The 15,375-nt window shown below is 41.1% G+C and overlaps 1 protein-coding gene across 5 annotated transcripts in view; it reads right to left on the bottom strand.

Annotated features, from left to right (window-relative positions):
* Positions 1-15,375, bottom strand: part of FHIP1A (FHF complex subunit HOOK interacting protein 1A) — a 349,320-nt gene that overhangs the window by 193,945 nt on the left and 140,000 nt on the right. For all 5 annotated transcript variants that reach the window (XM_069242647.1, XM_069242648.1, XM_069242650.1 and 2 more), the window contains one exon: positions 12,068-12,303. In XM_069242647.1, the coding sequence (XP_069098748.1) occupies positions 12,068-12,169 (102 nt within the window). In that variant the 5' untranslated portion in view covers positions 12,170-12,303. The remainder of the gene's footprint in view (positions 1-12,067; positions 12,304-15,375) is intronic.

Here is a 15,375-nt window from a genome sequence, read left to right as displayed (position 1 = left end):
TCAGATCTGCGGCTGAAAAATCGACGCACCGCCGGCTTCGCGGATAAAAATCGATGCTCACCTGCAACGTGACCGAAGAATCAATGCACGCAGCTGGAGAAACGGCGTGCAGCATCGCTGACGGAGGCTGGGAGATCGCAACCCGGGCTGCGTGGTTTTCGGATCATCGTGCGGCTGGATTTCTGATGCAAGCACTGCTGGGCATGTAAAAACAACGCAAGACCTGCCCGGACCCGAGAGTGCTGAACGGATCAAGGCATCGCTCTCCTGTGGAGAGAAGAAACGACGCGCTTGACCTGACGAACAGAGAAACAACGCAAGGTCTCGCTCGTGAGTAAAATCGACCCATCGCAAGTCCTTTTTGATGCACACTCACACGTGAGGGGTTATTTTTGACGCACACAAGGTACATTTTCACGCTAACAGTGTTAGTGTGTGTTTAAAACTCCATAAAGACTCTTTTTGCTTTTTAATTGAGGACTTGTGTATTGTGGATTTTTGTCATTTTGGTGTTGTTTTGTTTAGATAAATATTCTCTATTTTTCTAAACCTGTGTTGTGTCATTTTGTAGTGTTTCCATTAAGTTACTGTGTGTGTTGGTACAAACACTTTACACCTAGCACTCTGAAGTTAAGCCTACTGCTCGTGCCAAGCTACCAATAGGGCAAGCAGGGGTTAGCTGAGGGTGATTCTCTTTTACCCTGACTAGAGTGAGGGTCCTTGCTTGGACAGGGGGTTACCGGACTGCCAACCAAAGACCCCATTTCTAACAGGAAGCAAAACTTTTGTTTAAAGAGCTGGTTATACAGAAAAACTGTCAAAGGGAAAAAAGAGACAGATGAGATATTGTTTCCATACAGGTAACAGAAACATAGATTACGTGATGCAACATTACTGTTTGTTTAACCAGTTCAGCTCCTGTTTTATACATGCTAAAAGGAAAGAACATTTCTACTGGCTTAGAAATGTTTTATTTTGTTTTATAGTGAAAATCAGTTTGTGCACTTTCCTTTTCTTTTTATTTTATTCACGGTTTAAATTCCTGGAACATTTAATTTAATAGTATTGATCTTTCAACCTCAATGTATAGAGGGAGGGCAAAAATAAATACAGACTGACCTGTTCCTCGAGCTACCTCCCCCCACACTGTTCCTCAAGCCCTCTCCCCTGCCCACCACCCACATAAATGGAGAATTAGAAGTCAGTAAGTACTAACAAGCGCTAGACAAAGTGGCCCTGTTGTGCTCGAGGAGGAGAAGGAGAAGAACTACTTTCTTGGAAGCAAAAGCATCAGAAGGTCTTCTGTACAGATCCATAAACTTTACAGCAAGGGCCAACCCTTCAGCATTCTCCTTCAGATCCTGACTTTTCTACTGTAGTTAGATATGAGAGCAGCACCACATGTAGGGAGACTCTAGTAGGTTAACCAGAGCGGGCCAATATATAAGGCTTTGTATACAAATCCAGAAAGGAGATTTGTATACTCTGCCTTAGGAAAATGATCCAAGCGAGGGAACCATCGTGATCATTTAAAGGAAAAAAACAGGATAACCTGGAAACATATAAATGAATAAACTGCCCCGGAGAGGAAGGGGTTGTGATGTCCTTAACACCCTTAAATTTAAGGTGAGTTGTGGTGTCTACCTACAAGAGTCACTGTGTAGGGAGACCCCCAGGCATCCCAACAATGGAGGAGGCCCCTGGGCTCCCTCTGTAGCATGACTGCCGCTGAAATAATGGCATGGCAGGTCCGCCCAATAAATAGCCTGTGTCTAGCTGTAGCCTGTTATCTGAGACGTGACCGTGCAGTAACGTTTTCCCAGACAGAAAGGAACAAAGCTGCTGGTTCGACAGGCATCCAAGTGTGAATATGGGAAAGCATTGGCGCTGTACCTAGTGGCACGGGAGTGCTGCAACATCCCCAAAATAACCATGCTTAAGTTCAGACAGTGAATGGGCAATAAAGATGCCTTTAAATTGTATTTTTATCTTTTCATGTCTGCTATCATGTCAGAGTCAGAGATCAAATGTCAGGCTATGTCTTCTGACAAATTTCTACTTATTATTTTATTATGGATGTTGGTGTTTGCTTTTCTTTATCTGACTGTGGCCTGAAAGTATTCAAAGTTAGAGGATTTTGTAAAATGAACTATCAGTCAATCTTGCTAGAGTACAGTGAGATGAATGGAAAAGCTGTAGGATGGCAGTTGTTCTCTAACACACAACAACATTTAAATAACATAAATATTTGTGCAGTTAATTTATAAAGTATATCTGCGGATAGGAAAACACAAATGAAGCACGTTTTATTTCTAGTACTGAAGTGTGATGCAAATAAAAATTGTAATGTGATCCAAACAAATCAAGCCTGTTTGCTTTGTGATATGAAAATGACAGTTATTCGCTGATACCCGATTTCCACGTATTACTATTGCACTATATAGTGTCATGAGTAAAAATGCATGTCAGTGCAAATTTTGTAGCCACTTCAATGGAAATGAGCTGTGTGTAAATACCAACGCGCTTCCACACCATGATTTAGTAATATATTTATATATGAGTGCTCCAAAACTCACAACTGGCTACACACTCTTGAGACACTCAGAGTGTGGCTCATTTGCTATATTAGGTCTTTGTGTGACGTTTGGATTTTTCACAACTCTGATGACTACAGTGATGTAACATAGATGGCAACATACCACTCAGGCAATTGTTCCAGCACCACTATGTGAAGTGAGTAGATTAGCTGAGAAAGCAAGATGCAAGAGAGTGGAGCGGCAACCAGGAGAGGCACACAGGAGAAGGTGAAATGGTAGGAGAAAGGCCACTTCCACCTCAGAGAGACAGGTTGTAAGGAGACAGGTGAGAAAGAGACAGGGCATAGAAAGATCAAGAGAAAATGACTGATGGGTTACACAGTCCCAGGTGACAGATGATACTGAAAAAAGAAGGACATCCAGAGACAGGAGAAAGACACATGCAATAGAAACAGCATGGTGTATCTGCCATTGGTGCAGCATATGCAGTGGCAAGGAGGTTCGGACCATGACACAGCAATAATAACCTGGACACGAGATCTACCTTTGTCAAAAGAATTGTTGTCCATACGTTTTTATTTTTTATTTGTGTTTTTGGATCATTAGAGAAGTAATTTAGCTTGGGTAGGCATTGCTGATCCGGGCCAAATTCTTCTGGACGACATTTTTAAAAATTGCAGATGTGTTGCAGTGATGATGTAATAGCTCAGGAGCCATGAGACCTCCATACTTCATTTTAGTGTCAAAACATTGGTTTTGGTGGTCAAGTATTCTTATAGAGACAGAAAATAACTCCTCAGAGCAACCCTTTCACCATTTTCCAAAATAGCAGCTACAATAGAGGAAGAAGAGACATATATAGAAATGAAACAAATAATAATCCTTTTATGAATTCAGATTATGATTTGAATATGAAAAAAATAATGTTTATCACTCCTGTTTTAGACACATTTTCATAACTCACTTTATTTGTTTGTTTCGGCATTCACTTGCGGTACATTTGCAGAATGTTGAACATTTGAGAAGAGTTTACCAACAGGGTCATCTTTTTGTAGCACAGGTTTTGCAAGTACATGTACGTGTATGTTCTGTGGATAGAGGCTTTAGAAATTTCATAGGTTTTAGGCCCCCTCAATTTCTTCCCAAGCTACATATATATGATCCAAAACATTTACAACGTCTTCTGATCAAGTAGAACACCCTTTTAATGTCTCCATGCAAAGAATATGTCAGTGGAAGGTCACTTAGCGGGACTGATATCTTGAACTCACTGTACTGAAGATCGTCAAACGTGTGACAGTCAGAACTTGTTTTCCACACACACACAGGGCATTCTTCTATGTTTTTAAAGTCACATTCTACTTCTGTCTCAGCAAATCCTTTTAGAAACTTCACAGGTTCAGCAGTTTAAGCTCCAATCTTTGTTCCAATTTTGCTCACAGTGTCAAGACCGTAAGAATATGCATCTTGATAAGAACATTTGGCATCTCCGGGTCTAGTTTCTTGTACAGAATATGTAGCGGGATTAAGTGTCTTTTGTTGCCTGTTGAACTACATTTCCATAAATCTGACAATTCTTGACTTATGAACATCAAAACAAATCTAAGAAGCACAATAATAACATCTGTGTCATTTGACAGTACAATGATTTGATCAGAACATTCCAAAGACCCCACTCAACATGTGGCATTACACGAAGGTCAGCTTCCTCCAATTTGCTGTTAAGTTTTTGAACAATATGGCCAGTACGTTTTGAATATCTCTCTGCAGGCACCAAATCCACATTGACAATCATTCCACTTAATAAATAATTGGAAATTCAGAGTTCACTGAAGCATCAGCAATGTTTTGGCGAGTTAACAACTCCATGTTCATCTTGTTCGATGTTGACCAGAATTTATCAAGTTGCACAGGTATAGGTGTAGAATTTTTGATGCTGTCAAGTTCAATTGTTCCACTTGTAGACATTCGTCTGATTCTCTCACATTCTTTGACATACAGTTAAAGATAACTGTCAAAGACAATGTGCAGTTCTTGCAAGGTGCACACGGACTTTAATATCTGTAGAACAGTCTGAATTACCTCTATGAAGTTTTGCATGGATGAAATCTTGATCCTTCGCAATTGTGACATACAGTCCACAACAACAGCAGTTTTCAATGAAGACACCTTTTCAAATTGAAATTCTTCAGGTGAAAGGTTTTTTTCAAGCTCTTGTACTAGTTTGTGCTTCACTGATTTGGTTGCAGTATCTCCATCAAATAATGCACTAGTTGAAAGAAGATCATGCAACAGAACGTCCTTGATAAATTCACCCCTTTTTTTTGCTACATCTAGCCCTCTATGTGCATGCAAAGGTTGTTTTTTGTAACTTGTTTTGTAGTGGTTGGTTGGACGAAACTCCTACTATGGCAATTAAAGTGTGGAAATTTAGCTTTAGTGATTATGTCAAAGAGCTTTTTCTCTTTCAATACAAATCTCTCCTGCTTCAGTTCTGCGTATACTTTCGATCCATGTTCCAGGACATCTAGTAGATGTGTCTTTATATTGTTAATCACATATTTCTTGGTCTTGAAGTTGTGTAGTCGCACAGGCTCAGTCATTTTAAATGGGTTTCCTTGCTGCAGCATGAAATGAAGAAGGCTGTCAAAATGTTTATTAAAACGTTCCCCTCTCTTTCCCACAAGTTCATGGTAAGGAACAGTTTCACCATGGTCCATTCATTTTGAATTTGTCATCTTTCTGAAAACATTGCAAATACAAAGGACTTCATGGTAAACTAGCTGCCATTGAGCAACATATTCACTTTTACGTGCCTGACCATCAATTCCCCCGGAGTTTCGCTGTGATCTCTGGATCGTCTTTTCCAATTTTATATTTAAATCCACAGCATTGAAACTTCCCTCTCTGTCTTTCACTACAAAATGTCTTTCAATAAATTTTCTGTAGTGGTATTGTTTTTCCACCTCTAGCGTCTTCACTCTTTCCAAATACCAGGAACAGTAACTCAGGTAGTTTATACAATAGAATTTGTGAAACACAGTAATCAGTGACTCCATAGTCTTCATGTGCAGCTCCCAATCACATTCCCGATCAGCATGTACCAAGTTTTTATCTAGAGCTATCATGTGTAGAACATTTCCCCAGTACTAGCAAAGCTCTGATTTTTTTTAACATTCTTTGACAAACTCTACAAACTTGGTTTTCATGGTTTTTGATTTGAACTGAGTGTATTGAAAATTGCCTAGCTTTGCATTATGTCTTTTGAATGAAGTGCACCCTGTGCCTTGTTCACTTCTGTGATAAGTTACGCAAAACCTAATTTGTCATTCTTGTTCCAGAAGGCAGTCCAACGCAATGTTTCTATAGCCTCAGGTCCGATGTGCGTACCTTGTAATGAACAAACACAATGAGTTCTGCTCAATACTGACTGGACAGTTTTGCTTCCAAAGATTTCAGCCTCAATAAGTGCATCGTCTATGCCACATCCATTGAGATAACTTCCTGCACACTGCAACACAACTTTGGTCTTGTGGAAAACGTCCATCATTGGATAAAGATTATCAAATTCTAGTGGATTGCTCACAGAAATGTCAGCTACAATATGGAAAACACCTTCATCTCATCTCAGAAAATTGGCAGGATAGGCTGGTGTTCAAGCTGAGCACTGATCATGGACATTTTTTTTTTTTTTTTTTTTTAAGAGCTGTGTATACTGTTGGGTAATTTGTGACTGGAGGTGGTATTACTGGTAAAAACCCAAACTTCTTCAGTGGGACGATATTCTGGGAGATCAGAACATGAATTCAAGCTCACAAAGGAAGTGGCTTTTCTTCATCCTTCAGTCCGCACCAAACAAGGGTTATGATAACTTCAGTTAAATCATCTTTGCGGACCACAGTATCAAGTAGAAGAAGATCCATGAGCTCAGCCACTTTGAAACTTTCTGGTAGGATGGGATGTGTTGATGGTTTGTACTGATTTTGCACAAGTTGGCAAGGCAGTTGGGTTATAAGTTTGCAGATTTGTTTGTTTATGCCTACGTCTGACACAGCTTTTTTTCAGCAGCTACTTCATAGGTACAGTCTTGAAAAAGCATCATGGCAGTATAATGTGTGCTGCACGTTCCAGACAAAGAAGAGCTGTCTTCATAATCAAAATTATTAAGAGCAGCAATTGTAAATCCTTTCCTGGTAAAGTGAGTTGGATGTGGTGTGTTGTAGGATTCACAAGATTTTACAGCAATGAGTTTCTAACAAGTTCCTGCTCTAATAGGTCATTATAACTTGCTGATACACCAATCCCAGTCATTTAAGTGATTAGCTCTCTACTTTTGCCCTTGTCATAGATTGAGTGGGCAGTCATCACGTGTAGTGCAGTTTTCTTTTTGTTGTGATGTAATTCCTAAAATATGTCTTGGAAAAGACAGTACATTTGCACAGCATAAGCCTGTCGGTTCATGCGATCGTCTTACAATTCTATCTTCATAGCCATCATCAATGTTGTCAGTTTCTGTTCCGAATTCAAGAACTTCAGTTTGCAACAGTTTTGCTTTGCTTATATTAAACAATGATGTAAAAAAGGTTAAGACAACATCAGGCATACCTTTTGACTCCCATGATTTGCAGAGGTCTGGGGCATCAGAAAATATGCCATTAAGTCCAAAATCTAAATCTTTCAGGACATTTCTTAAAATGGTTCCTGCTGATTTTACTACATCTTGGGGTCCTATTTTGGCAGCAAGAATTTCAGAAGTCAAATCAGCAGAGAACACCATTAGTGGCTCATTCTTTTTGTTAGACTGACTAAAGCAAATTCTGTCGCTGTTCATTCTCACCAGAAAAATCTTAATTTCATTATTATGGATCAATACAGTTTCATCAATGTTGACTGTTATTTTTCTGATCTCACTGAGTGTGAACCCGTAGCCAGCACTCGAGAGTGGCTTTAAAACTTAATTTGCTTTTTCAAAGAGTGCAAACTTAACTGAAGGCTGGCGGTTATGTTGCTGCTAGGAGCTCATTGTACATTCTTATTTTTGAATATATGCACACATGCAGTTCATATCCGCTGCAAATACATTCACTTTGCTGTTTAGATCAGCTGAAAACTTCATTGTGGAAGAAACTAGCTGCAGATAAAAACATGTTTGCCCTTTGAGACTCACATACTCTGTACTTTGTTCTTTCATCAATCCCTTTGGATCTTGTTCTGGCTGAACCACAGATAACACATTGAAGATCCTCTGCTTTCTGATCAGTTGTTAGAAGATTGATGGCTACCCATCATCCACCTCCAAGTGGATGGGCACTGGGTTTGGTTGTCGTCGCTTTCTCAGAAGACTCAGATTCTTGTTGTGATTCACTGGTTTCTACTATTTTTTGACAATTCTTTCCCTTGTATACGACTTGTAACACTTGCTGTTACAATGATAACATATTTAATCCTCTTCACCCTTCAGTTTCAATTTTTTGTGAACTTCATCTTGTTGCATTTCTGCACCATCTCGAACTCTCTTCTGTCCAGCTGCAGTTAATGTTAGTTTTTCTTTCAGATTAGTTTGGCATATGACACATTTCTTTTTTGTTGAAGGAGTCCTCAGATTTTGTAGTTAGCAACATTCTGTCAGGAGGAAAAGAACCTCTGCTACCACCTGCTTCGCTCATGTTTACGAATCTGAATTAATGGAAAACATGAAATAAAAACAGTACTGAAATAAATCACCAAATACCAAAAGATCATTATACAGTGGTTATTTTAAAAAAATGGCAGAAGGGTTGCTCTGAGGAGTTATTTTTGGTCTCTATAAGACTACTTGACCCCCAAAACGTATGTTTTGACACCAAAATGAAGTATAAAGGTCTCATGGTTCCTGAAATATTACATCATCACTGCAACGCATCTGCCATTTTTGATAATGTCATTCAGAAACAAAATTGGCCTGGATTAGCAATGACTAACCAAGCAAAATTACCTTTCTAATGATCCAGAAAAACGAATCAAAAATGAAAATCTCCAGACGTCATGTTTTTTTTTTTTTTTTACAGAGGTATATCAAGGGACCAGGACTATATTGGCTATTTCTTACAGCTTAAAACGAGAACATGGAAAGGGGTGGCTTTTCCTTGCTTGTATTAGGGCCATAAATACCCTTGCATTGCCACTGAGGCACAGAGCACAGGAGACGGTTGAAATCAAGTCCTGCACTTTTAATAACCAAAGGGCCTTGGTTATAAGTAGCCTGTTAACTGGAGTTACAGCGCCCAGCTAAATTAGAAGTTGTGGTGTTTCACATGGAGATTTCAGCTACTAAAATCCAAAACACAGTGAAAAACACATGCAGGAATTGGTATATAAACACAGATTCCTGCATGTTTTTCTTTAAAGTCTTGTAATCCTCAATATTTCTCCACCCTAAAAATTACCCAGACCCCCAAATAATGTTAATTCTGGGGCAAGGAAATAATGGTGGTTTATCCTGGGCAACTTGTAATTGAAGACAAGGCAGGCTCATCGAGACATTGGGCCGGTAAAAAGCGACGCAACCCTCCACAAATTATGATGTAGTATTTACTTTCCATCACATCTTTTTTTCACTCTGGAAACTAGCCCTTATAGTAATCCAAAAGCACTTTATGTCAAGAGGTGTTCCATGGGTGGTATATGGGCATTCCGACAACACTACCTATGGATTTTGATGTAAGGGCCTTAATACCAAAACTGTTAGTCGGGGCTTTGCACCAAAAAATAATTCCTCCTTGAAGCAGGTGCTAAACTTGGAAAATCTTTTAATTTCTCCTAACTTTGGGAACCCTTCCAGTACAAAAACGATGCTACACATAACACACACCTTTGCTCTGTGGTGGAAAGGTGCGTCATTGGCTCTAGGTAGTCTGTTTGTGCACCAGGTTTCGGGAACAGAGCAGCAGCGCCACATGCGACTGTGGATAAGGCTCTGCACTCCTTTCTCCTCCTAGCACAATGCAGAACAGCAACGTTAGTTGCTACACTGGATTGCACTATATTTTAGTAAAGCAGCTCCTAAGAGTGAAGCAGGCTCTGCCATTATATGGAAATGGAGCTTGGTACTAGGAGTGGATATAGCATGAAAGAAGCCATGAACTATCTATGAGGAAAGCAACTGAGAAGGGTATGTGTGTTGTTTTCTATTTTTATTATTTTGTTTTTACAGGGGAGCAAGCTACCTGTTCGAGACATTGATACTGTCAACATAATCTGGCACTGGACAATGGGTGTATTTATTTCTAGAAGCATACGATGGCCATGTTCTGTCTGATGATTACGATCTACATTTTCAAGGCAAAATTATGTATTACATGTTATAATAAAATCTTTGCCAACCACCCACATGTCGAGAATGTGGCCCTCTAACAGATCTCTAAAACTGTCACCCATAAAGGATGAAAAGTCCATCAGCCTTTGAGACTTCACCAAAGAAAGGACCCTACTGCACACAGACTGAGCCTCTCTGAGAAGTGCAGCAAAGATTGCCATACATGTAAGCTTCAATGTGGTGGTTTGGTAGATGTGGGCAGGTCCTTGGGTCAAAAAAAAAGTTTTCCAACAGTGCTCACTGCATCCTTGTTCATATTGATCGGATTATTGTGAAGTCCAAGTATGAAAAGGTTGACAACATTTGGTTGTGGTTAATGTTTGAGCACAGATCAGAAACTCAACATGCAAGTTACAGACACACATGGTAGCACTGAAATGTATCCAATGCGTGCCTGCTGCAGTCCACAAAACATGCAGGCATTATACTCCATCAATTATGACCATAATGTATTGCCTAAGCTGGCGATTGTAGCAGCAGCGACTATAATTTATGCTTTCACTATGCCGGTTTAGAAGCAGTAAGAATTGTGCATAGTATGCAGAGCACTGAACGCGGGCCACACTGCTTTAGAAGAGTGACTATAGGAAGGGGATGGGTGAAAAAAGATATCTATAGGGAGTTAGCCAGATTGTGAATTGGGGCTGCACATGAGATGCAAGCTTGTTTTTTTCTGTTGTCTCTGAACATTAACCCTATTCATTAAATCCAGGGCTTGTGAGACTGTTTAACCTGTGGGATTGCTCAGCTCTATGAGGACTCATGAAGGCTGGTATTGGGGGACCTCTGATAAGCAGATGTGGTGGGGGGGCCTTCTCAATACCTTGCATTGGGGGGACTTCCAGTATTCTTAGGTAACAGGCCTAGCTCACTTTTATTCTCCACGTAGCTAATTAGATTGATTAAAGGCTATCTCAACTACTGTGCAGTCCCAAACAGACTTTGTTGTTGCAAAATTCATGCAGACAACACACATCACTATTTTGTAGTCGTGAAACCATGTTGATTCATGGCGTCAGAATCCACTCAGAAAACAGGCATCAAAAGTATGTTACTGGTTTCGGGATCTACAGCGAAAATATTGCTCAAGAGGGTGATGTTTGTAGTGTCAAGATCCACACAGAAAACGTGCATCCACGGCATGTTATTTTGTAGTGTCTCGGTCTCTGGTGTGTCCTGAAGAGTGACACAGAAGGTCTATTGAAACGGAGGCTGTGAGTCTCCCTGTAAATTCATCAGAATTCCTGCTGGACGTTACAAATTCTGACACTGATCTCAGTAAAGAAAATGATGGGGCGGAGCTTGGAAACATGGCGCTTGCCTCTTCATGAAGCATCACTAACAAACAGAATAACTAAAACCGCACAAAAATGAATGTTATCTAGACGTCATCAATCTCCCTCCCTTCCTCCACAGACCAGCTCACCTCTATCCTTAAATTCGAATTGTGATTTAATGTTAAGAAGTAATTACTGTCCATTAACATGTATACCATCAATACAACAGAGTTGTGCCAACCTCCCAGGGCACTCACACAGGGCTGAGCTACCTACAGGTATGAAAGGCACATGTTTAGGGAAACGAGCACCTGAGCTAGCTAAATGCCCGAATTCCAATACTTGAAAACACTGCGCTGGTGGAGCAAGTTAGTGTCACAATGACATCTTACTTGGCAAAGACTGAGAATTACAGTATACTTGCTTACAGTGCCATGGGACCACAGATGAAGTGCCTCGCAGACTCCAAGAAAGAGAAGTTAAAAAGAAGGGTGGGCTGGGATGCCTTGAACGGCCCTAGCAGGATACCTCGAGATTTCCTGCACAGCCCTGTGCTCTGTGAAGTTGAGCTGGTCAAACATGCCTGTAACTGGTAATGGGGACAACACAGAGGATGTCCATCTAAAATTATCTTTACAAACACGATTTCCTTTAGCATTAACACTTTTGGAGAAGCGTGCACACATGTTGTGAAGTTAATACTGTGGCCAGTCCTGCCTTGGGAACTAGTAAAGCTTGACGGTAAAATGGCCCTGCACTGCAGAAGGAACTGTGACAATGCCCTCCAGCGTGGCCCCTGGCACTGCATTGGCATCGCTGTAACCTCATACCTGTTCTGCAGCAGCGCATTTGGCTCAAGCAGCATGTAGGCAAACCTGTGCGTTCTTTCAATCGATTACCTGAGCCCAGTGATTTTTGAAGACTATCGTGCGGGTCTCGGAGTCCACTCCCCGCAGGCTCATGGCGTGCTGCTTCTTGGCCACACTGGCAGCCGATGACATCTTTGCGCCCCTGGGGCGGTGCTAAGGCATGTCCAATGTTCATGAACACTGCGTTTTCAGTCAGGCATGCATGAGGATCATAGCGGACGACTCTTGGCAGCTTTGTGATTATCTGAATGCGCACTGCACGAAGTCTGAAATAAAGAAAAAACACAAAACATGAAATAAATAAACAAAATGAAGCAGAAAACGAGAGCATTTAGTTTCCTTGGCACCGATGTAATTTACAGTTGCTACTGCAGAAGTAGAAATTGAAACAAGCTGTCAGAAATGAGCTTTATGAGCAGGTTATGTGATGTCTGCTTACTGGGGAAGGCCCCTCGCCCTCCAGCGCGCGCACAGGCCCACTGGCCAGGAAACAGACCCCACAGTCTAAGCAGGGATACTCCCAGGAGTACGTAAGGTATCTGATCCCGCACAAAGCGCTCGTGGATGACGTGCCTATCACGAATCTCTTTCGTAAACCGAAACTTCTGAAAAAGATGTATTTTTTAATTGGTACAAATCACTGCTTCACAACATCTCATTTCAGAAACAGCCGTCCACGCTACGCTGATCTGTACATTCTAATTAAAATGTTCTACTCCGCCACGAAGCTGTCAGTGAGAGGATGGAAGGGGGTTTAATGACCAGGCACACAGTGGTACACTGACATCTATCGTCTGTTCAGAATGAGGTAACAAAATCTGGGAATACACACAATGCTGCGGTCTAAGCGATTGCGTGTATTAAACCTTGGGAAACTGCTGAAGATGGATATTTATTTACCATCGTAGCGCGTTATACCGCAGTCCATGTCGTCTAAAGCACAACTTTATATTTATTGAAGTAGAGGTAATTCGGTTGCAGGCTCGCTCATAACTAGGGGCCACGTGTACGAGGATCCATTTTTTGCGACTCGCAAAACCAGATGTACAACAGTGTCAGTGATACTGTGCGACTCGTAATGGGGTGCCAAATGACATGAATATTCATGAGGTAGGTTGCAATTTGAGACCCCATCGGGAATGGCAGCACTCACAGGGATGGCGGCCTGCTGGGGACAGCAGACCACCATATCTGTGACTGCTTTTAAATAAAGCAGTATTTATTTATTTTATTTTTTAAAGCAGCCCGTTTTTCTTAAAGGAAAACGGAATGCATTTTGAAAACAAAACTTTTCTTTTCTTTTCATTTTTCAGAGCAGGCATGGGACCACTGCCTGCTCTGAAAAAATGTTTTTGAATACATTCACAAAGGGAAAGGGGTTCCAACCCTTCCCTTTTGCCAATGGGTTAGCACCAATTTGAAATTGGTGCTAACTGCGATTCTACATACCATTCAGATTCGGTATTAGGAAGGGACGCCCTTGACACACCCCTTCCTAATACAGAATCGCAAAACCCAAACTGCGATTCGGTAACTTATCGAATTGCAGTTTGGGCTTTGTACATCCCAAAAAGCTTTTTTCTAGTCGGAAAGGGCCGATTCAGCGAATCAGCCCTTTGCAGCTAGAAAAATGCTTCCTACATCTGGCCTGAAGTGCGTATGTGTGGCCTACACAATGTGAACGGAACGTCAGCATTCCTCATCTCTTGTGCAGAGCCTCGAAGGAGCTTTCCCAGTGCCTGGATGGAAATTGGTGGCCCGCGCCCTCTGCTTTTATCCTGTTGCGTGCGTTCTCCACGATCACGCACAATGGAAAGTGTCAGCACAGCCCATGTGAAGTGAAGCGACGCTGGACAGGACTTCAAGGGTGTCGGTGAATTTCAGTAATATAGATTTAAAAAACTTAAAGAATATTATCGTATGGTAGGATACCAATGAAAGCAGAAACAAAACTACACACAGAAAGAGATGTGTAATACACGAATGCAAGAAAGTTACAAACGTGATCAACTAACACACCTTTCACGAGTTGCTTCGAGCGGAATGTATTGTTATGAAGGGGCCCAAACCTATTTCACTTAGGGTGGAGTGAGGTCACGGTACCTGTAACGCACACTGAAAAGTCCAGATAAAAAGGCAAGGGCAGAGCTTATCTAGTTATAGACAGGTATCTAGTTGGTGCATCAATATGCAAAAGGAGTAATCAGGTAGGTCGCTAGCAGTGCCGCTGACAGCACTCCAAGTAAACGTGCATTTCAATGAAATGATCTCTGCTGACGGGTGAGAGACAAGCGAGACCCCTTAGCCACTTGACAGCCATGACTTCATTATTGCATATGCCAGCACGTAAATGATAATTTCAATTTCCTCCCTCGTTTCTGTTTGGTTTAACCCGCAGGAGGTAAGATATGCCTCGGAAGGATATAAGCCCAAACCCCGCTAGGGCCAACTGGCCGGACCGAGCCAGAAGGGTGAAAGGGCTGTTTTTGCTACTTGGGTGGACCATTTTTGTAGCAATGCAGCTGTTTTAAAAGCACTGCAGAGTTCCTTGCATATCCAAAAGTTTTCAGGCAATAATTAATACGGCACAATAGCTTTGGTGATCAATGTAACTGCTGGAGAAAGAGACTGGAGTTTTGTCTAGTGGCAGTTTTGACTTAACTAAAGTAGCACAGAGGGTTAATATGCCTGCTGCAAAGTAGGAGTACTATACATATCACAGAACAGTATTTTTATGTGCAGTGCTCAGTGGGATACTGCTTTTGTTGCAGAGGTCATTTTGTTACTGTGCAGACATAAGTTACAATCACAAAATTGCACAGTGAGCTGTGAACATCCATCAAAGAGCTGCATGCAAACTGCATGGTAGAGGTTACAAAGTTATGATTTTTCCCAGTCTTTGATTATCCTAATTTTGTTAAAAAAAGGTTTGTTTGGGTAGAAATAAATTATTTTAACCTAACCCCTGTGTTACATTCTGAATCCTGAGTTTTTGCGTCCCCAAAGTACTCTTAAAAATGCCTATCAGAATGGATGACAAGTGAATCCTACCCTTTGTCTTATGTAACATTTTCTATACACTAATTTAAACATGTATGATTCATTGTATGTGTGTGATGTAAAGTGCGCCAACACCTGATGCTGGTAAGAGATGCGCTATAAAACAAATGAAATACATGTGAGAGGGGCTATGAAGAGATGAGAGGCACTGTTAGAAGGTGATGGCGAGGGACTCATTGAAGAGCCTGGATAAAGATTGCTGTATCCTGGTGCACTGCAAGGTCAACATTTACTATTCTTTAAAAACAATACAATTGAATATGTAATGAAAAATGGGT

This window comes from Pleurodeles waltl, chromosome 1_2 (genome assembly GCF_031143425.1).
Source record: "Pleurodeles waltl isolate 20211129_DDA chromosome 1_2, aPleWal1.hap1.20221129, whole genome shotgun sequence".
In the NCBI taxonomy this organism is placed as follows: domain Eukaryota; kingdom Metazoa; phylum Chordata; class Amphibia; order Caudata; family Salamandridae; genus Pleurodeles; species Pleurodeles waltl.
This window is presented reverse-complemented; position numbering and strand designations above follow the sequence as displayed.